This window comes from Leptidea sinapis, chromosome 3 (assembly GCF_905404315.1).
Source record: "Leptidea sinapis chromosome 3, ilLepSina1.1, whole genome shotgun sequence".
Taxonomy (NCBI): domain Eukaryota; kingdom Metazoa; phylum Arthropoda; class Insecta; order Lepidoptera; family Pieridae; genus Leptidea; species Leptidea sinapis.
The window spans coordinates 5,270,276-5,293,354 of record NC_066267.1 but is presented as its reverse complement, the minus strand read 5'-3'; the positions used below and the strand labels follow the sequence as shown (position 1 = coordinate 5,293,354).

The 23,079-nt window shown below is 37.3% G+C and overlaps 1 protein-coding gene across 1 annotated transcript; it reads left to right on the top strand.

The window, feature by feature from the left end:
- Nucleotides 1-12: 12 nt before the first annotated feature.
- On the top strand, nucleotides 13-22,172 carry LOC126979428 (kelch domain-containing protein 4). The gene is made up of 9 exons (XM_050828732.1): nucleotides 13-251; nucleotides 783-956; nucleotides 3,333-3,454; nucleotides 4,269-4,377; nucleotides 7,057-7,284; nucleotides 8,502-8,702; nucleotides 12,444-12,609; nucleotides 14,593-14,805; nucleotides 19,082-22,172. The coding sequence occupies exons 1-9, from the start codon at nucleotides 141-143 to the stop codon at nucleotides 19,210-19,212; spliced, it is 1,455 nt and encodes a 484-aa protein (XP_050684689.1). The 5' UTR covers nucleotides 13-140; the 3' UTR covers nucleotides 19,213-22,172.
- The last annotated feature ends 907 nt before the right edge of the window (nucleotides 22,173-23,079 follow it).

Genomic DNA, 23,079 nt, shown 5'->3' with positions numbered 1-23,079 from the left:
CGTCAAGTATATTATTATACTCTTTGCGGCAAGTTCATGGTACAGCATGGGTTTGTTTATTTACTATAATTTAGTTAAATTCGTTCCAAATATATTATAAATAAATTACTCAGAAAAATAAATAATTCAGTTGAGTTAACATGGGCAAGAAGAAAAATAAAAACAAAGTAAGTGGGGCTGTTAAAACTGCCGCAAAAACAGAAAAAAAGCTGGCAAATAAACTAAAAAAAGAACTTGCTACTTTAGGAGAGGTTAGTAATGCACATATTATTTTTATAAATGAGTACTCATACAAAAGTTCTCGCTTGAAGTTAATAACTAATATCTTATTACAAACTATATTATATGTTTTTTAGTTTTAAGTATTTTGATCGTAGAGGCTAGATATAAAAGTATCAAGTTAGTGGGGTTATAAAATAAGATATATTAAAGTCAGTTCTATCGTGGGCTTCATCACTGCCAGTAACCCCGCCCTGTCAAGCCGTGCACGAGGAGCTAAAATTCGTGGTGTAAAATTGGATATTAATGCAAACTCACTACACTCACTGTGATGAAGGATCTCAGTTGATGAATCATGAATTAAACCAATTACAGTATTTTACTAACTTTTTATTATTTTTTAATCCCCTTAAAAATAAAAGTATTTTGATGAAATCCTATTTTGTTTGAAAGCTATTGGGATGACTGCCTTCCTGCCTTAAAAGGAATTGTTTGTTATTTCAAAAGGAGTTACAAATTAGAATTTAAGTTCTTAGATTATGAAAAATCTGTCAAATTTACAGGAAGATATAACTAAAGTTATTGCGGAAATTGAAAGAGAAGAAGCTAAGAGATCTGCAGCTGTTGAGAAGACTTTGCCTGGCCCACCATCAGCTAGAGCATATGCAACACTTACCCCTCATCCTATCGACAATGAACTCATCCTGTTTGGTGGTGAATACCATAATGGAAAGCAGGTTTGTTAATTTACATGACTACCACACATTGAAATGAATCTGGCAATAATATCTTAATTTTCAACCATCCTACTGTTGAGCTATAATGATTTACTTAATGCTTCTTCATCATAAAAAAAATTGAGTGAATACAAAGTACACATGTCAGAAGTGAAACTTCTTTGGCAAAAAAATTTTTTAATGTTGTTTATATTTATACTAATCTTTTCTCTAAATACTAATATGTTCTCTAAATCTAATTTTTTTGTCAAAATTAGAAATTTTTAATTAATTTTTTTTTCATTAATAATTAATAACAAACATGTTCTACTTGAAGGGAATCTTTGAGTGCCGTACCCTAAATCTGCTGGATGCACCACTAGTAGGGAAGATGTTCTACTTAGGTACATCTGCGTGCTAAACCTGCATGATAAATTGCTAGTATGGAAGTTGTTCTTCTTTTTTTTGCTTCATACTACATTCCCCTTTCTCAATTGGTCTCCCATCGCTCTCTCTCTCTTCTTGGACAATAAAATCCCACATTTTCGTGTCACTTTATTGTTTCAGCTGGATAATTTCACCAACAAAAAGAAGTTTCACTTCAAAATTATTGTAAAGTATTATTTGTAGAATTTATAAATTTTAATGTTTAAATCAACATCAAGTTTTTTATATATCAACTTAATGAAACACCATGAAAGTCTTTCAGGTCAACACATTACAAAACGAATTATCATTTTGTTTAAATTCCAAAATATTTTCTGTAAGTAATGTAAATATAAACACCACTTTGAAATAACAAATAACTTAGATGTGCCCAGAAAACTAGACTCTGATACTGAAATTGTCAGCTGTACATCTAAATAAGTCAAATAGTTCAAGTTCATACTGGTCTGGTACCAGATTTACTATTCATGTGTATTATATTTATTAACTAACTGACATGGCAAACATTGTTTTGCCATATAAATTATTTTTAGAGTTAAACCGTTTCTTGGACATTGCAACATTACTTTATTTATCTTAAATAAACATAGCCTAAGTTACTCCTTATTACATCAGCTACCTGCCAATAATGGTCTCCTCAAAATCGGCCCAGCCAATTCAGAGATTAGCCAGAACAAACAGACTGACTGACAAAATTTTTGAAAAATGTTAATTTGGTGAATGTACTGTATATATATTCATATACATCTAGTCAAAAACAGTTATTTCAATATTACAAACAGACACTGCAATTTTTTTTATATGTATTAACTATTTATGTATATGTGGTATAGTCTGGTTGTTCCACGTTCCCCCGCGCCGCGGTATGACATAGATCAGCGCCATCTTGCCGCGCGCTACGTCTTTTTTAGCGCATTTATTTTACATGCATTAATAGATTGCTTATAATTAAGATGATATGAGAGAATATATAAGAAAAGTATTGCAACAAGCTATAAGATAATCCAAAATAAACTACCTTATAAACAAAATGAGAGTCAAAACTTGTTCAGGGCGTAGTGTGCCAAACGACACTTCCGATTTTGGTGTATATGAAAGATCTAGTGCCAAATGCCACTGGTCGATTTTGACTAGTCATGAAAAAGTTCTATATTTCTTATATTTTATAATTCCTTGTTCTTTAATCAAATTCATTTGAGAAAGTATTGGGTATTGGAGAGCATTCCATATGAGAGACTTAATTCTTTTCACTTATTTCACACATTGTATATAAAAGACATTCTTATCATTATGACTCTGGTTTAATCCCTGCCATGTCCCTCTGTGTTTTTTTATTTCTGATTCTTTTTCTTGTGCCAAGCGAAATAGTATTTCTACTCTGGTGATCTTTGTCCATTCCTGGAGTTAACGCAACCAGGACTCTGTTTGCCCATCATTATAAGTTGAAGCAGTTGGTATCTCTCTGTCTCAAGACGTGGCCCAAATATTCAACTTTTCTCTTCTTGACGGATTTCAGTAACTCCCGTAACGTACTCTGACGTTCGAAACTTTCTGTGTCCAGCTGATGCCACAGAATGCTCTATGCATTTTGTGGTAACACCAAATTTCAAAGTCTTTGAGACATTACTTGGTTTCAGTGTTCAAACTCCACGCCTCACTATATGTTAAAAGGCATTTATTTTCTCAAAATTGATTCCTTTAGAATTTTTTTTGATGTTTCTTCAAACACTTCCACTGTTATATGTTGAATGCTTATTCTACATTCAAAGGAAAGACATGAGACTACCTGCACTTTTTTGTCTTCTGTATACTAAGTCCTGATTATCCTAATAATAATATACAGTGTAGACTTGAGCTTCTTGGTGGGAATTTAAAGGAGCTAAATATGATATAAAATTGATTAAAAATTCTATAACACATTAAAAATCTTATAAAATATTCACATTCCAGACTGAAGTTTATAATGACTTACTGTTCTACAACCCGGTGACCAATGTGTGGAAACAAGTGAAGGCTCCTGGAGCTCCACCGCCTCGCAGTGCTCACCAGACTGTCGCCACACAAGCAAATAAGTATGTCATTTTTGAAGTGAAAACTACTTTAGCCGCATTGGGCATTTTTTGGTAGGGAAATAAACCTTATGGGTTAGCGTCACCGACATGCTCATGACTGGCGCACGGGAGAAATAAATAATTAAATATAATTTATATGTTGGAGAATTAGAATATAAAAGTAATATGGCCTGTATGATTATATTCTACTCTGTGTATTGGGCTGAACTGATGGCGAACGTCATCTTTCAAAGTGTGTTTGAAGTTGTCACTGTGTACGTCACTGTCGGTGACGTGATTGAAGTTAGTTATTATTGTCCATCAGTAGAGCGCTCATTGAGAAGTCGCAGTCGTATTCAAGCTAGCGCCCGCGCCGGTTGTGTGCACTGATCGACTTAAAACAACATGGTGGATACCAACACGGTGACGCCCGATTTTAAATCCAAATTAATCTCCGAGATATAGTTACACACTTTTTGGATGTATGAAATCTCGAGAGTTCTCGTCACCGTAATGCTTATAGCAGTGTATCTGTAGCTATACAGCTGACGTATTGTGCAACATTAGTGTTGTACATATCTTATAAGTGAAATTTAATGGATTTAGTGAAAAGTTCTATGTGTATGTACTATGCATTGTTGAAATAGTGATTTTGTTTGATTAATATTTTATTAGAAATAAGTTTTAAAAATAAGTTGCATTTAATAATTTAATTAATTTTAAACATTATGAAATTTTAAATTTTCGATTCGAGTCCCGCATCGTTCATAAAATTTTGTTTTCAAATTTTATTTGTGTAAATATATAGCTTGAGGTTAATAAGTACAAATTACAGGGGAGAGATCTGGGTGTTTGGTGGTGAATTCACAAGTCCATCGGAGACCCAATTTTACCACTACAAGGATCTCTGGTGCTTCTCGCTTGCTAACAAAAAATGGGAGAAAGTAAGTATAAGATGGATTATATTAAATAAGCTTAGAAAATAAATTATCTTACGTCTAGATAGAGCCTCTTGCTGTTAGACAACCGATGAAGACAGGCCAGGTTTATTACTTTAGTGTGCATGACATGCTACGTCTTACACTCACGACTTGTATGTCACGTTGTGTAAAGTGTGCGTGCATTTATCAAAATAGAGATTAACCGTCAACACAGCTGTTAAAGTCTATTAGACGTATAAATGATCTAAGTAAATAAGTATTATTCCAATCGGTTCAGTTCAGGTTTTACAAAATAATGTTCAAACAAACAAAAATGGCCGACGCCATCTAAAGCCTAATAAATACTAATATATTTTGTCTTCGAAAGCGTTGTGCTTTCTTTTATGTCTCTTAGAACTAAGAGCAATTAATAAAATTCCCGGAAAAATTCTCCGTGGAGTTTTTGTCTAGGTAGCTAGAAGTGGGAGAGTCACGCAGCCGTCTTTTGACGTCAGCACAATCGGGCCAGACTCGTCCGGGTTAATTACCACACTCGCACAGAAGGCGTGAAGTAGCGGCACTAGGTCGCATAGGTTAGTGTCGAGGACCGGAGGCCATTCCCCCCCCCCCCTGGTAACGCAGAAACCGATCATCTCATGGGCTGCGGTCAAGCGGCAATTGACGACGTGCTTGCACAGATCCCCTCCGCTGAAATCGTAGTCTAGCTAGTCTTGGGTGATTTTAACGGGCACAATGCCGAATGGCTTGGATCACGTACCACAGACTACGCAGGGCGATCTGTGCATAATTTTGCATTGGCGTACGATCTGTCCCAATCGGTTGAGTCGCCAACGCGGCTCCCGGATGTGGATAGCCACATGCCGTCCTTATTATATCTTCTGCTGACTACACATCCCGATGGTTACCAGGTCATTGTCGACGCCCCTCTTGAAACGTCCGACCATTGCCTGGTCAGGAGTGTAGTGCCTATACGACGCCCACGTCGCAGACCACTAGCGACCCGCCGCGTTACAAGTCAATAGATTGGGATAGGATGCGTTCCTTTTTTGCATCCTACCCTTGCAGCAGGGTTTGTTTCCCTTCGGATGATCCTAGTGCCTGCGCCGTTGCAGTAGCCGATGTGATACTACAGGGCATGGATATTTTTATACCAAGCTCTGTAGTACCGATCGGTGGCAGATCACAGCCCTGGTTCGATGTGTCAGTTAAAGCAGCATCTCACTGCAAAAAACAGGCGTATCGAACTTGGGTTGCGGCGCTGGGCACAAAGGATCAGAACTGCATAGTTCTTAAGAGGAATTACAACCGTGCTTCCAGATTTTTTAAGCGGCAAATCGCCCGTGCAGTGTCAAAACACGTCGTCAAAATCGGCAAGCAGCTTTCCAGTTACCCGACCGGAACACGCAAGTTCTGGTCGTTGTCGAAAGCTGCTCTTGGTAACTTCAGCCAGCCGTTCATGCCGCCGTTGTACATGAGGAATGACACCCTGGCCCATACGGCAAAAGAGAAAGCCGATCTCCTGTGCGCTCTTTTCGCCTCCAACTCGACTTTTGACGACAACGGAAAAACACCGCCGACCATCCCGCGGTGTCAGAGCTCTATGCCTGAAGTACAGTTCAGACAGAAAACTGTTAGGCAAGCTCTGGAATGCGGCGGCGATGGAAAAGGAGGACAAACGAGCGTACAGGTCACCTGATGTTAAGTGATCACCGCCGCCCACATTCTCTTGCAACACCAGAGGAATCACAGGAGCGTTGCCGGCCTTTAACGAAGGTGTACGCACTTTTTTTGAAGGTACCCATGTCGTATCGTCCCGGAAACGCCGCGCAAGGAAGTTTATTCCACAGCTTTGTAGAACGTGGAAGAAAGCTCCTTGAAAACCGCACTGTGGACGACCGCCACACATCCAGATGGTGGAGATTATATCCTAACTTGTGGCGTGTCGTGCGAAGGTGGAATTCGGCGGCAGGAATTAGGTAAAACAGCTCTTCGGAACACTCTCCGTGATAAATGCGGTAGAAGACACACAATGAAGCGACGTCTCTACGCAACGTCAAGTGATCCAGCCGTTCACAGTTAATGACTCACAATTGCAATAACATCTATCGACATCATTTTAAATGGGACAAAACATATTTGAAATGCAGTGGTTGGAGGATTTAACCTCTTGATTGTGTATCACATATATTAAAAAGAGTTGCTAAGAAACGTTTTTGTGGTAAAAGTTACTACAACAAGTGATACCACATGATGGGGATGGAGTGAACCCCAGGTTACTTAATGAATAAATCGTGATACAATTTTATTTAAAGAAGAGGCACGCTGAGTTACTTGTGCCCGTTCTTCTCAAGTTATTTGAATTTCAAGGAATCTTAATAGAAAATGATAATAATAGAGCACAACCGCGCGTTCTGCAAGAAAGTTCTTGCCTCGCACAGCCACTTTGTGGAATCAATTACCGGCTGCTATTTTCCCGAACCGATACGACTAAGGGACGTTCAAGAAAAGAGCATACTCCCACCTTAAAGGCCGGCAACGCATCTCTTGACACCTGGTGTTGCGGATGTCCATGGATGGGCGGTTGGCTCACCTCTCCTTCATGCCGTGAGGTTCTTGCCCGATTGTCCCCTCTTTGTATGATAAAGAAAACATTTGTATAAGGCCTAATTTTAAATGAAACAGGTTGTATCCCCGAATGGGCCGTCCCCACGCTCCGGTCATCGCATGGTCCTGCTCGCAAGAAAGCTGTACATATTTGGTGGTTACGCGGACGATGGCCGCGATTGTCGCTACTTCGATGATCTGTACTCCTTCTGCCTGGACACCCGAGAGTGGCAGAAACTGAACCCGAGCGGTAGAGGGCCATCGGCGCGCTCCGCATGCGTCATGATGCCTTTTGGCAATGATTCGGTGAGATTCCTAAATATTCTGCTGTTATTTACATACAATAAACAACTAGACCCACAATCACGCTCGAAAATTGTCTGAAGCAAAACTCTGCCTACGCGTCTATTAGGCAGAGTTTTCGTTCAGTTGTGTTTCGACCGCGCTTTGACTATAACGCCACGCATTGACAAAGTGTTCAGCGAATAACAGTCCAAATAACACCATATCCAAACTTAAAAAGTATGGAGTGTCAAATTTCAGATAATTGCCTCTTTAAATTAACAAAAGTATGTAACTTGACTTTTTAATCATTTTGCCAAATAACGAAATTACGCACCACCATCAATTAGCTTCTTATTAGCGTATACAATTGACTTTGAACATTACAACCACGAAATAAGGTGTTATTTTGAATGAATGTTTTAATCTTATCTGTATATCTGTTAAAGTTAAAGTTTTGACTGCCTTTTTATAGGCGATGGCTGTAGTAATATTCTTTATTTAGAGAGACGAGAAAAGTCATATTTACCTTATGATGTGGCACTATCTGCCTACTTAAAACACTGCTTAATTATTCTTATCGGATGCTTAATAATACAAATTTCTAAATAGAACTGCCATTGCGCTTATCACCGATGGATATTAAGTTTTCTCCATAGCATTCTAAACGACTAACGGTCAAAATAATCAATTTACATTCAATCAATTACTCTATATAATCTCTTGTGGTATAATGAGCTGAATGCAGAAACACATAAATACGATATTAATTCAGGAGAAAGGGTTATTTGTGGAAGCAAGTTCTTTTCAATTTTAATAATACATTTCTTGCAAGAAATGATCCTCATTTCAAATTGATATTTATTTTTTATTTTTACATCTTCCTTATTGATAGCAAAATTAGTTAATATCTTAGATAATTTATACATCTAGATTCTAGATAGTCTCTCAGTCTTACACTCGAGATTTGTATGACACTGTTTTTTTGCTAAACTCAATTTTTTGGGCGTTTTCACAGTTGTCATAGTCTATCTAGACGCATAAGTGATCTAAGGTTAATTAGTACCTATATGATATAGGTTGTAAATATTTGTCAATATATTGGATTATACCGCAACCGGAAAAAATATATTTTGCCATTTAATTTTCGCTTAATCAAGCCCATTTAAAAAATATAGCCTTGCCCCATATAGAACATAGATTAACACTTTTTTGTATTTTGATATGTGGTTTGTGCATAGATAGTGATAACGGGTGGATTCAGTCGAGTGCGCTCGGGCCGCACGGAACGCACGTCCACGCACACGGACACGTTCCGCGCCACGCGGACAGCCGGCGGGTGGGCGTGGCGAGCGACGGGGGGCGGGGCCTGCGCGCGCGCCGGGCTCGCGTGCGCCGTCAACGTGCACACCGACCGCGGCTACGTGTTCGGAGGCGTCGCTGTGAGTTGCTTTATAAATAACGTTTACTTGACTAATAACTCCATGTATTCACTGAGAAACATTGTTTCCGAGATTATTCTGGCTGCATTAGTTATTGTTTGATATTAAAATAAATTCATGAAAACTAACAGAAGAATTGATGTCATAGCACCATATCTTGCAATAGTCTTTAATAATTGTATTAATCGTGGCGTGTTTCCTGGCCTTATGAAACATAGTAAAATTAGACCAATATTTAAGTCGGGTTGCTCTTCTGACCCGAATAACAATCGTATTGTGTCGGTTTTGCCGACCCTTAGTAAAATTTTTGAAAAAATAATTTTTAAGCCAAATGCTTACTTACTTTAACTCTCATAAGTTACTTCATTTGAAAAAAATTGGCTTTACTAGGGGACGTTCAACAACGGATGCAGGTGTTGAGCTAATCAAGAATATTTTTGATGCCTGGGAGGAATCGCAGAATGCACTTGGCATCTTCTGTGATTTATCTAAGGCTTTTGATTGTGTTCAACATTCAACGCTGGTCAGGAAGCTATACCACCGAACTGCGCTCGATCTTCTGACTTCATATCTAAACACATGAGGAATGACACCCTGGCCCATACGGCAAAAGAGAAAGCCGAGCTCCTGTGCGCTCTTTTCGCCTCCAACTCGACTCTTGACGACAACGGAAAAACACCGCCGACCATCCCGCGGTGTCAAAGCTCTATGCCTAAAGTACAGTTCAGACAGAAAACTGTTAGGCGAGCTCTGTTTTCGTTGGACGTCAGGAAGTCGAGCGGGCCGAATGGCATTTCTCCAATCGTGCTTAGAACGTGTGCCCCTGAGTTGACGCCGGTGCTAACGCGTTAAGTCAGCCCTTGTCCATCCGATCCAAAAAAAAGGAGACAGTTCGGATCCGGCGAACTACAGACCTATTGCTATCACCTCCCTGCTCTCTAAAATCATGAAGAGCATAATTAGCCGCCAGCTTTTAGTATACCTAGAGGGTCACCAGTTGATCAACGACCGACAGTACGGCTTTCGCCATGGACGGTCGGCAGGTAATCTTCTGGTATACCTAACACATAGATGGCCGGCGGCTATTGAAAGCAAGGGGGAAGGCCTGGCAGTTAGCCTGGATATAGCGAAGGCCTTTGATCGTGTATGGCACAAGGCGCTCCTGTCAAAACTTCCAACATTTGGGCTTCCCGAAAGCTTGTGCAAGTGGACCTCCAGCTTCCTCACTGGGCGTAGCATACAGGTCGTTGTCGACGGATATTGCTCGAACCCGAAGCCCATGAATGCTGGAGTGCCCCAAGGCTGTGTACTATCTCCTACGCTGTTTCTTCTGCATATCAATGATATGTTGGACACCTCCAACGTACATTGCTCTGCGGACGACAGCACTGGTGTTGCCGTATACACGGGCCATGCAGGTCTCTCTCGGGAAATCGTCGACCAGTGCCGGGAGAAACTTGTGTCTTCTATCGAGTCCTCTCTCGAGAAGGTCGCGGAATGAGATAAATTGAACCTTGTCCAATTTAACCCCCAGAAGACTCAAGTTTGCGCGTTTACCAATAAAAAAACCCCATTTGTCGTATCACCGCTCTTCGAGAACACTTCTCTTAAAGCCGCGCCTAGTATCGGATTACTGTGTCTCGAAATCTCGAGCGATTGCCAATTCCGTGGCCATCTGGAGGGCAAAGCCAAATTGGCTTCGAAGAAGCTGGGCGTCATCAATACGTAGAGACGTCGCTTCATTGTGTGTCTTCTACCGCATTTATCACGGGGAGTGTTCCGAAGAGCTGTTTAACCTGATTCCTGCCGCCGAATTCCACCTTCGTACGACACGCCACAAGTTAGGATTTCATCCCCACCATCTGGATGTGTGGTGGTCCTCTACAGTGCGGTTTTCAAGGAGCTTTCTCCCTCGTACTACAAAGCTATGGAATGAGCTTCCTTGTGCGGTGTTTCCGGGACAATACGACATGGGTACCTTCAAAAAAAGCGCGTACACCTTCCTTAAAGGCCGGCAACGCTCTTGTGATTCCTCTGGTGTTGCAGGAGAATGTGGGCGGCGGTGATCACTTAACACCAGGTGACCCGTACGCTCGTTTGTCCTCCTATTCCATAAAAAAAAACCAATAGAATTCAGAAGGTTGACATGAATGGCAAGAGATCTCCTAGGACTCCTCTCAGTATACCGTATATATATATACAGTAGTAGTACCACAAGGATCTATTCTTGGACCGTTCCTCTTCCTTATCTATATAAATGATCTTCCTAATCGTATAGAGAAAAAACATAAGGTAGTATTGTTTGCGGACGACACTTCACTGATTTTCAAAATGAAAAGAAACCAAGCTTTGTATGACGAAGTGAACGATATTCTAACTGACATCATGTACTGGTTTAGCGCTAATAACCTATTGTTAAATAGCAAGAAAACTAAATATATTAAATTTACCGTACCAAATGTCAAAAATGTAGATGGAAGTGTTTTGTTAAACGGAGAGGTGATAGAACCGGTGGAATCTGCTATATTTCTTGGCATAACTCTAGATTCCAAATAACAATGGGGCCCCCATATTGAATAATTGGCGAACAGACTTAGTTTTGCAGCATACGCTGTTAAAAAGATTAGACAATTAACTGGCATAGATACGGCGCGACTAGTATACTTTAGTTATTTCCATTGTATTATGTCCTATGGTATATTGCTGTGGGGCAACGCTGCCGATATTAATACAATATTTGTGCTGCAGAAGAGGGCTATTCGCGCTATTTATAACCTAGGTCCTAAAGAATCATTGAGAGCAAAATTCAAAGAAATTAACATCTTGACTGTTGCTTCTCAATATATTCTTGATAATGTAGTGTATGTTCATAGGCACATAAGTGAATTTGCTAGAAACTTTCATAACCATAATGTTAACACCAGGAACAGACATAAACTTATAATGCCTACTAATAGTACTACTTTTACAACAAGATCCCAGAAAATGTTCAAAACAAAGGTATTACGTTATTCAAAAGAATTGTTAAAAAACGTTTGTGTGGTAAAGGTTACTATAACATAACTGACTTTCTTAATGATACCACAGATTGGGAATGGAGTGACCGCCCTCAGATTATTAAATAATAAGTTTAATTGTACAATATTACTTTGTAAACATATTTTTTCGATGAAAATAAAAGCCCTTTGAGTTTGTTGCGCCCGTTCTTCTCAGGTCTAAGGCATTCATTTTGGATTGGGTGGTAGTTTTTGACTTTCAATAAGTGATGTCACATCCTATTTTGTATAAAAAATATTTGAATTTGAATAACAAGAATGGAGCAATAATTTCCTTGCTATTGCTTCAAAATCAAATCAAAATCGTCTTTTCGGTTTTGGACTCAAAGATGGTAACTATAAGTTGAACATCCCCCCGAGCTTTCTGCATTGAAATACTTACAACATTCCTGCTTAATTGTGTTTAAAAGGACGCGATATACTTGAAAAAGGCTCCAATACTTATGAGTCAATTTGAAGAAAAAAAAATAAAGATTTTAAATTAAACATATTAATATTAATTAAGACACATGAATAAAGTGACTTCCCCTTATTAGAGGCATTACTTTTAACTTTTATGGACTCATTCTTAGTTTAATCTATCTAGCAGTTTGAGATACAGTAGAGTTATTAGTAAGTTTAGTCTAGATTATAATATAAGTGGGGCAACATAATAAGTATATTTTTATGTTCCCTGCTGTACCAGGATACAATGGAGACAGAGGAGGAACTGCAGGGAGAGCTGAGTGACGAACTGCAGGTGGTGGATCTGGCCACGTGTCGCTGGCACCCGCTCGTCCTCAAACATGAGCGACCGCCACCGGATGCGGAAATGACACCCACTCCGCAGCCAACGGCTGAAGACGTCACAGGTATCTATAATACAGTAGTGGTGGATGATAGTAATAAAAGCTTTATTCACTCCAAATACACAATGTAATACAAATACGGACCTCTGCCAAACTGCAAACGCCTTTCCTTTAAATTTTTTAACCTACTTCAAAAAAGGAGGAGGTTCTCAATTCATCGGTATTTTTTATGTTTGTTACTTCAGAACTTTCTACTGGGTGAATCGATTTTGTTGATTCTTTTTTTAAATGAAAGCTTCCAATTGATCCAGATCTGACAATAGCATCCATGAGAAAATGATAAAAATCTTATATTTGCTTTATGTAAGTGCGCGAGAAATGGACGAATAACTCAATATGGCTTCAACCGATTTCGATGATTCTTTTTATTGGAAAGAATATACTTCAAATAATTTGGTGAGTTTGAGAAGGTTCTGATTATGGGATCCATGACAAAGTAACGGAAGCAAATTAACGATACTTTGCCGAATCTGTTTTATGGTATTCGTATATTTCAGTCACCTACCATAACATCGTTATGGTTAAGTAAGTGTTATTGTCAAATATGATAGTCAATAGAAATCCTCAATGATTTACAGTAAGGGCGTAATCTGTGGCAGAATATCTAACTGTCTATAGTCAAATTGCAACGCGCTTACGTTCATTGGTAAGCTTAGTGGTATACACATATTTACACAAAATTATTCGTTAGTGTACTTCAGATTCACAAAAAAAAAAAACAACCGACTGCAAAAACAGCTATTCCAAAAGAATATAATGCAAATCTAATTCTACTTATCATTTAGTTACAATTATTGATATTTTTGGAGTCGTTTGTAATTCTTGACAGCTGTGGAAACTTTATTGAATTAGGCGTTACTTTGCGGAAATCCATAATTATACAAATGATTTAAGTTTTCTTTAGTGTTAATTCGAGGCATCCTCAGGACGTGTAGATGCCTCGTGTAGAGGCGAAACACGTGTCGAATTGTTTTAAAAACAAATATTGGCGGAATTAACACTAAAGAAAACTTAAATCAATTTGCATAGCTGTGGAAACGTTGAAAAAATTGAGTTTAGAACTATAACCTCTATTTTGAGTAATTCACGCACACTAACACAAAGTATCGTACATACCGCGAGTGTTAGACATAACTTCTCAGGCATACTAAAGATTATAATGCTTAGTTCTTACGCTGTATACTTCGCTTCGCTTCTTCGGGCGTCCCTAAAAGACGGTAGAGATATTAGACAGACATTAATAACAGTGTTAATGGACACATTCTTAGTTCAGTCTATCTAGCTGTTTAAGTTAAAGTAGAATTATTTATTTGCCCCAGTTAAGATAATAGTTTTTATAAGATAAATAATAGCTTTATAATATGTATACACTAAAGTCCGAGCCACTGTTCAGGCATTATCTATAAATAAACTAGCTGACCCGGCGTTGTTTTGCCATATAAAGTATAATTCACGCGATAGTTTTATAAGTTATAAAATATTGCCTATATTATAGCCTGTACATCATTTTGTTCTATTGTCGATAGTTTTTGCAGCGCACGCAAAAATAGGTTTTCGATTTTTACACCTTGTGTTACAAAATAGCAATTTTATTACGGATCCCTAATTTTGAAAAAAAAAAACATAGCCTATAGCCTTCCTCGATAAATGGACTACCCAACACTGAAAGAATCATTCAAATCGGACCAGTAGTACTAGAGATTAGCGCGTTCAAACAAACAAACAAACAAACAAACACTGCAGCTTTATAATATTAGTATAGATTTAAATGTTTTATTAAAAAGTGGCTCTGTCGTAATCCTACTACTAATACTGAATAATATTCAGTGTGTCATATCGAGTGTCCGATCACTCAGTTAAACTAAGTGATCGGACAGCATGGGAGTAGATTATGCTTATTTTGAAACCTGGCCTGTTTTTATCGGTTGTCTTACAGCAAGAGACTATCGAGACGTATATATTATCTATGCAATTTGTATGTGGTAGTGATATCAGACGACGTGTTCACAATGAAGTTGGGCAGTGCGCCGGCGCCGGCCACAGCGAGCCTGTCCGTTGCCGCGCCGGTGCGGGCACGGTCCGGGCCCGGTGCTCGCATGTCTGCCATGCTAGCCGTGCAACGCTCCATGCTGTACGTGTACGGCGGCGTACTGGAGAAGGACGACAAGCAGTTCTACCTCAGCGACTTGTACAGCCTGGGTAGGTATTGATATTAAAAGGCATAAAAGTCATTTATTTTCTCAAAATTGATTCCTTTACAATTCTTTTTGATGTCATTTCTAATAACTACTAGATACCACCGCTCTTCGACAACACTTCCCTCAAAGCCTCGCCCAGTATCGGAATACTGGGTCTCGAAATCTCGAGCGATTGCCAATTTCGTGGTCATCTGGAAGGCAAAGCCAAATTGGCTTCAAAGAAACTGGGCGTCATTCATAGAGCACGGCAATACTTCAAGCCGGCCCACATACTAGCGCTCTATAAAGCACACATATTGTATTGCTGTCATCTCTGGTCTGGCGCACCCCAGTATCAGCTCGATCCATTTGACCGCGTGCAACGCAGTGCAGCTCGAAGTGTCGGGGACCCAGTGCTCTGTGAACGGCTGGATCACTTGGCGTTGCGTAGAGACGTCGCTTCAGTGTGTGTCTTCTACCGCATTTATCACGGAGAGTGTTCCGAAGAGCTGTTTAATTGATTCCTGCCGCCGAATTCCACCTTCGCACGACACGCCACAAGTTAGGATATCATCCCCACCATCTGGATGTGTGGCGGTCCTCCACAGTGCGGTTTTCAAGGAGCTTTCTTCCGCGTACTACAACGCTGTGGAATGAGCTTCCTTGTGCGGTGTTTCAGGGACGATACGACATGGGTACCTTCAAAAAAAGCGCGTACACCTTTCTTAAAGGCCGGCAACGCTCCTGTGATTCCTCTGGTGTTGCAAGAGATTGTGGGCGGCGGTGATCACTTAACAACAGGTGACCCGTACGCTCGTTTGTCCTCCTATTCCATAAAAAAAAAAACTAAGTTTTGGTTGTCAAAGTGTCAAGATTTAACATTGAAGCTCTAATAGTTTTAAATAGTAAAAAGTGGTTAAAAGTACTTTTAAACCTGTGATTTATGTTAAAACAAGTAGTGCAAGTGCCAATCCATTGAATTCAAACCACGGTAAAAAATCACTATTATTCAATTTTCTAGATTATTATTCATGAATCATCAATAATCACCAACCGCTGCTGTCAGCTAGCATTGACATTTCATTGACATTTACTAGCAAGCACTTGACAGCGCGGTGAGCTGCCAACTGCCAACGAGTATACGAATATCGCCATAGACAAAAAGCAGTATAATAATATTACGTTCCGTTTTAAGCATACAACATTCAACGTAATTAACTTTACCACTAGAAACAAGTTATCGTTATGGATTTCAATTTACGACAATTATTTCTGAAGTTAAAACTCGAAATGGAGAACCAAACGAAAGAAATTACAACTAAATTAACGGAAAAAATTGACGAAAAGCTTCAGCCAATCATCGAAGAAAATAAAAACTTAAAGATTGAAATAATTTGGAAAAGAAAGTAGCTTGGTTAGAGAAGGATAGAAAGAAAAACAATATTGTTATATTTGGAATGGAAGAGAGCGAGAAGTCCAACAAACAATTAATTACGAAGGTCATAGATGAAATAAAAAAGTTAGAGATAGAATTAAGTGTACAAGAGATAAATTCTGCGCATCGAGTTGGAAAGACAACAGCTGATACTAAAAAAGCTCGGCTGATCGTAATTACGCTTGCAAATACATGGAAGAAAATTGAAATTTTAAAAAATAAAAAGAAATCAAAAAATATTTATATAACAGAAGACTTCTCGAAAGAGGTGTTAGAGAAAAGGCGCTCGTTACAAGCTCAATTGCTAGAAGAGAGGAAAAGAGGGAATTTTGCTTACATCAAATACGATAAACTAATAATAAAGAACTATAAGAGTCATGAGAAACGAAAGCGTACCCCATCTACGCCATATAGCTCTAATGCTTCTTCACAAAGTCCAAATGTAACAGAGTCTATAAACAACACACCAACATCAAAATTTAGTAGAGTCAATGCTTTCGATATAATGCGGGCTCGCTCTAATTCTTTTAACCAAGGCACGGACCAAAACAAGTAGCAATCACCCTTACTCGGCAACCGAACTGTTACAGACAACATTAAAAATCACTATGAAAATCTTCCGCCAAGCCGATTGGTCATCGTGAAGGAAAATGACCAACACCCTCTAAATTCTAATTGTAACTTCACAGTTAACTACCCTTCTCAAAAAGACAAACATAATATATACATATAAACATTAAATGTACGATCTATTAGCTCACCAGAAAGGTTACTTGAATTTGAAAAAGCACTCGACGATATTAAATGGGACATAATAGGTTTAAGCGAAGTGCGAAGAATGGGAGAGTGTATTGAAGAATATGACAACTACCTTCTATATCATAACGGAGAAACACCAGGCCTTTACGGAGTTGGTTTTCTATTAAAAAAATATCTGTCATCAAAAGTAGAAGAAATAATTGGTATATCCGAAAGAATAGCAATCTTAAACATTAAATTACCAACATCAGTAAAAGATGAATCATGGACAATCGTACAAGTAAATGCTCCCACTGAACCTAAAAATAAAGAAGAACGTTTGAAAGTTGAAGAATTTTTCGAAAAATTACAATCGATCAACCATTATATGAAAAAGAACGTTATAGTTATGGGTGATTTTAATGGCAAAATAGGACAACGTAAGCCCGGCGAAGAGCATATAATAGGCAATTCTAGTTATGGTATACGCAGTAAAAATGGTAATAAAATTATCAGTTATGCCTAACAAAATAAACTAACAATTCTCAACAGCCAATACAAAAGAAAACCTAATAAAAAATGGACCTGGGTGTCACCTAATGAAAATTATAACAACGAAATTGATTTTATTGTGACAAATAAAGCGAGATGTTTTTCTAATACACATGTTTTGAACAATTTTAATTTTAATACCGGCCATAGAATGGTAAGAGCTTCACTAAAAAAAGTACCAGCCAAAAAGTCGAGAAGGAATTATAGAAACACCAAGCCAATACCTATAACAGAGGATTACAAAAAACTACAAAATAATCTGTCCATAGCTTTAAACCAGGAAGACAATTCGCAGTTAATAACAGATGTTTAATATAAGATATGAATATTTTATACAATAATAGATTATATAATTAAAGTTAATTTAGCTTTATGTTATTAAAATATCTTTAAATTTATTTATTAATATTCATTTTGTTTTTACATAGTTTCACTTCACGCTCATCACCTTGACACATAAGATGTTAACTGTCATTTGCACAGCAATTTCACTAGCTACGGCGCCCTTTAGACCGAAACACGTTACATGTTTACACATTACTGCTTCACGGCAGAAAAAGGCGCCTTTGTGGTGCCTACAATCTAGCCGACATCCATCCATGTAAAGAAGCCTCCCCACTGGTAAATTCCCTAAGTCGCCTATTACAACATCCTTCGGTCTGGGACTTTATTTTGTGTAAAAATAAAAATAGTTCTTTTATGAAATGACGAGACGAGCAACACTTTCACCTGGATTCTGGATCACTCTCGAGTTCCGTCCGAGCGCTCTTACCAACTGAACCAACCGTCCGAGTGACACATCGATCGTGAATCTTGGTATGACATGTTCAACTCCCAGGTCCCGCATCGTGCGTCGTCCATTTGTATATAGTTATGTTAGTTTTATAGTCTAACATTGTATCCTTACAATAGTTTTATAATGTGGCAACTTTTAAGTAGCCATCATTTATTTTAATTATTTCGTTATCATTGTCAAATAGCTGTAGGTTTCCCAAATAATTATAAAAAAATTAACTTTCTTGTGTTCCCATTTTTATAGAAACTGATATTGTTTATATTTTTTTACTAGATGATGCCCGCAACTTCGTCCGCGTAGATAAAGGGTTTTTGAAAATAATAAGCAAGTTTGGAATTGAAGATTATCTCATGTCCTATTCCAGTTACGGTTCCCGTTTTCACTCCCGTTCCCAACATATTATAACATAAGAATCTTATTTGGAGGAAGATGGCTATGGCAAACTAATCCTACTTTCATTGGTATAGTTTATGGTTTAGCTTATCGGCGTGAATTTCAATTTTCAGGGAACCATGGTTTTTCCGGTATAAAATGTAGCCTATATATATATCTTGTCCCAAGTCTATCGCTGTACCAAATTTCATTAAAATCGGTTCAGTAGCTCCTGCGTAAACGCGTAACAAACAAACTTACATTCACATTTATAGTATTAGTCGGGATTATATTTAATTTAATAAAATAGCCAATATTCCTTAACTAACATGTGTTATTTATACTTCATATAACATACAGCTATATTTTGTAGTATAACAGCAATACAATAGTTATTTTTTTCAGATCTACACAAACTTGTCGATTGGAGAACCGTAATAGCACAACCGAAGCTTCCCGACTGGTTCGGCTCTGATTCCGAAGACGATGCATCGGGATCCGAGAGCGAGACAGACGATAGCGAAGACGAAGAATAGGCGACGGACAGAAATCTGCATTTAATGTTATTGTGACAACAGATTTTGACAATAACAAAATGGCTGCGTATTTCTCAATTTGATGTCAAACTGCTGAAAGCAATTGATGTATTTTTTTAATTAATAATATTAGTAAAATGCTTATTAATTACTTCTAGTAGAATTGTAGTATATGGTCACATTATTACTGGTCCTCGCTGGAGCGTGAACTCCCCTCCAGTTCCCCTTTCACCCCCTCGCGCTCGTCCTGTTGCATCAGTACGGTTACTGCACGTCATATTTTCGTGCTTTCACTTCTTTGTTTTTCATGTTTCCATTTTGACAGTTGTTGTTAATAGTTCTGTAGTTTCTGTTATTCTGTGTCGCTATAATAGTACTGCCAGAATTTATTTGCTTAACGTAACTTTCATTGATTTTTCATCATTATTATTATTATAATCAGTATCAGAACACAATACCTTTACATCAATCTATAATATTGGAAAAATCATTCTTTTTTTATTCATTTATTCGTAATAATAATATCCTAGTGACACTAATTATTTTGCACACCGTACCAAAGCGATGATGTGACGTCAGGTGCGGAGATAATGTAACCGGGTAGTAGATAAATGGTTATAAGATCTAACTAGTAACCTAATTAAGTATAAAACCTTAGATTAAGGATTGGTCTCCGCTGCGCTCTAACTAGATACCGCGGGCGTAGTCGCAAAGTGCGGCAACTTGTACTACGCCCAAGTGGTTGTACTCGAGCCAGTCTCGAACAATGTGTGACGTGCCACATGTTCTGTTAAACTTTGCTAATGATTGAAACTAAAATACCGTGTGGCGTAAAAACAATACTACAAGAAATAAGAAAGACACTGGGATCACCTATCATCAGTAAGTATTTTGTGTTTTATTAATTTCAATTTAAAATAACACGAACCGTGTATTAGTTACAAAATTTGAAAGATGCCATTGAGTGTCAAGACGCACACAAGCATCTAATTCTTAGGTAGTGTCGGTATCTAGTTGGAGCGCAGCGGAGACAAATCCTTAATCTAAGTGTAAAACATTTAAATCTTTTAGAGAAATACGGACGGTTAGTGTGTAGGTACTGAAACCAAAGTGCGGACAATCTACCACAGGATCCGAGAATTGACATCTGTCAATCTATCATCTGATAGTGTCAAACTCGAATAAACTTTTTAGGCTTAGGCCCTCTTTCACCACATTCATGTAAACTATCAAGTAAGCTAATCACTGAGTAAATTCAATAGTAACATAACATGCGAATTTCACGACCTTAAAGTAACACTTATATTAAGATTAACTGTCCCGTAACTAACTTGCTACATCTTCTGCAAATTAGCACGGTTACCTGACAGTTGCATGATATTATGTGCCTACTATTATTATCATTTGTAGTTTTGTGCATCTTTTCAGAGGTAGCATAAAAATAAATTATTAGATATGGATTTATTCGATTTCATTGATCATCAATTGGACGAGTTAAGATTATTCTTCCATGGAACAAATACCAAGTATGCGTAAGTATATTTAAATTCCAAGATATCACAATATATTTCTATTTAATAATACCAAAATATCCCTCTCGTGTAAAGTATGCACTTCTCTCTTAATTTTATCCATAATAATGATATTCACACAAGTAACCACTAAATGACAAAAACTGTATTATACTATTTCCAGATGCTTTCTAGTTTCAAAGGTAAACAAGCATCTGGCGCTAAACAGTGTAATGAACGCTCAACATTTGACAAAATCATAAATGACAATCTGCAATGACGTTTGACATGTGATATTTGACGTAAAATTGAACGAGTATGACGTGTGATAGATTCATTACTCACTTAACATAGCTTGCAATTAACGTTAATTGAGAAGTTACTAATCACAGCTTTACTTGGTCAGTGTGAACGAGGCCCTTAAACTAAGCGCTTTTGAATAGTCACTATAAATATTAATTTTAAATTACTGAATTTACCATACGATCGTAAAAAGTTGAACTCGTTAGAAGAACATATAAGAAACTCAACGGCCATTCCTTTCAATCAAATAGAGTATTTAACAATGGCTGTAATATACATAACAAAATAGTTTGTAAGTTGCTGCGTCCAATATATGAATCGTGTTTAAATAATATATATTATTTAATAAATAGTGATAAAGAATAAACCGTATAAATATAAATTATCGTATATTGGATGCATCAACCTTTAGAGCTTGCATTCATTGTTTAAGGATGCTTCGTGAACATGATGGTCGTGATTACTGTCACAATTAGTAATCGCATCTAACAGCTACACTGATTTATTAACTATAGAAGGTCGACCTGCCGCCGTACATTAATGTGGTAAGATTTAATTTAATAAATGATTATTAATTATAATTATTTACGAAGGTGTTTTTAAGTGAAACTTTTGTATGGAATTGTGTCTGTTGATTAATTATTGTTTGTGGTAAGAAAGTAAAACATACTATTTGTAAATGAATCGGTTTCAACCAGTTATGTCTCTATACTAGCTTGCACATAGAGCAATCTATAACAAATATATGTCAAAATATAAATCTTAGATTATTTATACGTCTATATAGACTATGACAGTTTGTGAAAGCGTCGAAACCTGCTGTTAACCTCTATTTTGAGCAATACACGCACGCTAATACAAAGTGACATACAAATCGCGAGTGTAAGAGGCTTGTCACGCACACTAATGTAATAAACTTGACCTGTTTTCATCGAGACGACGTATAAATTATCTAAGATACATATAAAAATTCATCAGTTTATTAATTGCGTTCTTTCGTAGAACACAGGTAACGCAAATGTGTATTATATTAAAAAAAAGTAAATATTTAAGAATATATTTTCATTTAAAAACATATTTTACAATAAAATAGTTTACAATATTTTATAAGCAAAATTGGTGTTAAATAAAAGTACCTATAAGACGGTTTATTTTTTTTATTTAAAATAAAACTACATCAAAAAGTTAGGAAAGATGATATTTTTTTCTATTCAACCCACAGTCAATTCAATCTTAAACCTCGACGATCTTCAGTACGAAAACAAAATCGACAAAACACGACACTCAATTATCGATTCTTAAAGGCCAGGAAACGCTCCTGTGATTCCTCTGGTGTTGCAAGAGTATGTGGGCGGCGGTGATCACTTAACACGAGTTGACTCATACGCTCGTTTGTCCTCCTTTTCTATTAAAAAAAAAGAGTGTGTGTACTTACGTACACGCGTTAGAAGTTATACTTCTTTAACGTATGAAACAATAAATCAAATTTTAACAAATAGTTAAGATCAAATATAGTATAAACACTCAGCATTTAAGGTTAATATAAACGAAAGTATAGAAAATTATGAAATTTTATTTATACATAAAATTTGTTAATATACCGGAAATATAACAAAACGAAAAAAAAATAGTTTTTAGATAGTAATGTAATAATTTTTAATTAACGATGTAAATAAATTATACGTACCGACAATTAACCTCAAATCTATAAATGCACTCAAAACAGTTTATTCAAATCAGTTTTATCACTAATATTCAATATATATATATATAGATATACTAATAAATTATTAGTAAATACTATCACCGTCGTATAGGAAATTGATTGAATAAAAACACCAAAATAATATTTATTTATTCACACTGTTTAATTGTACTGTTACGAAACACATGTTCTAAATATAAAAATTCTAGAATATACAACTTGAACATAGTTATCGATTTTCATGCCACCTAGAACTAACTTCACGATGTAGAATTCAGGTGTTGTGTGCGCGCGCATCGTAAAAATTCACTCTCATCATTTTTCTCCATCACGCCAAAAGAAGTATAA

What these genes read in the sequence shown, in the direction of transcription:
- LOC126979428 (XM_050828732.1), top strand. Translation starts at nt 141, where the DNA reads ATGGGCAAGAAGAAAAATAAAAACAAAGTAAGTGGGGCTGTTAAAACT. An exon ending in GTCGCCACACAAGCAAATAA is followed by an intron (nt 3,455 to 4,268) that starts GTATGTCATTTT and finishes TACAAATTACAG; the next exon opens with GGGAGAGATCTGGGTGTTTG. An exon ending in TGCCTTTTGGCAATGATTCG is followed by an intron (nt 7,285 to 8,501) that starts GTGAGATTCCTA and finishes GTTTGTGCATAG; the next exon opens with ATAGTGATAACGGGTGGATT.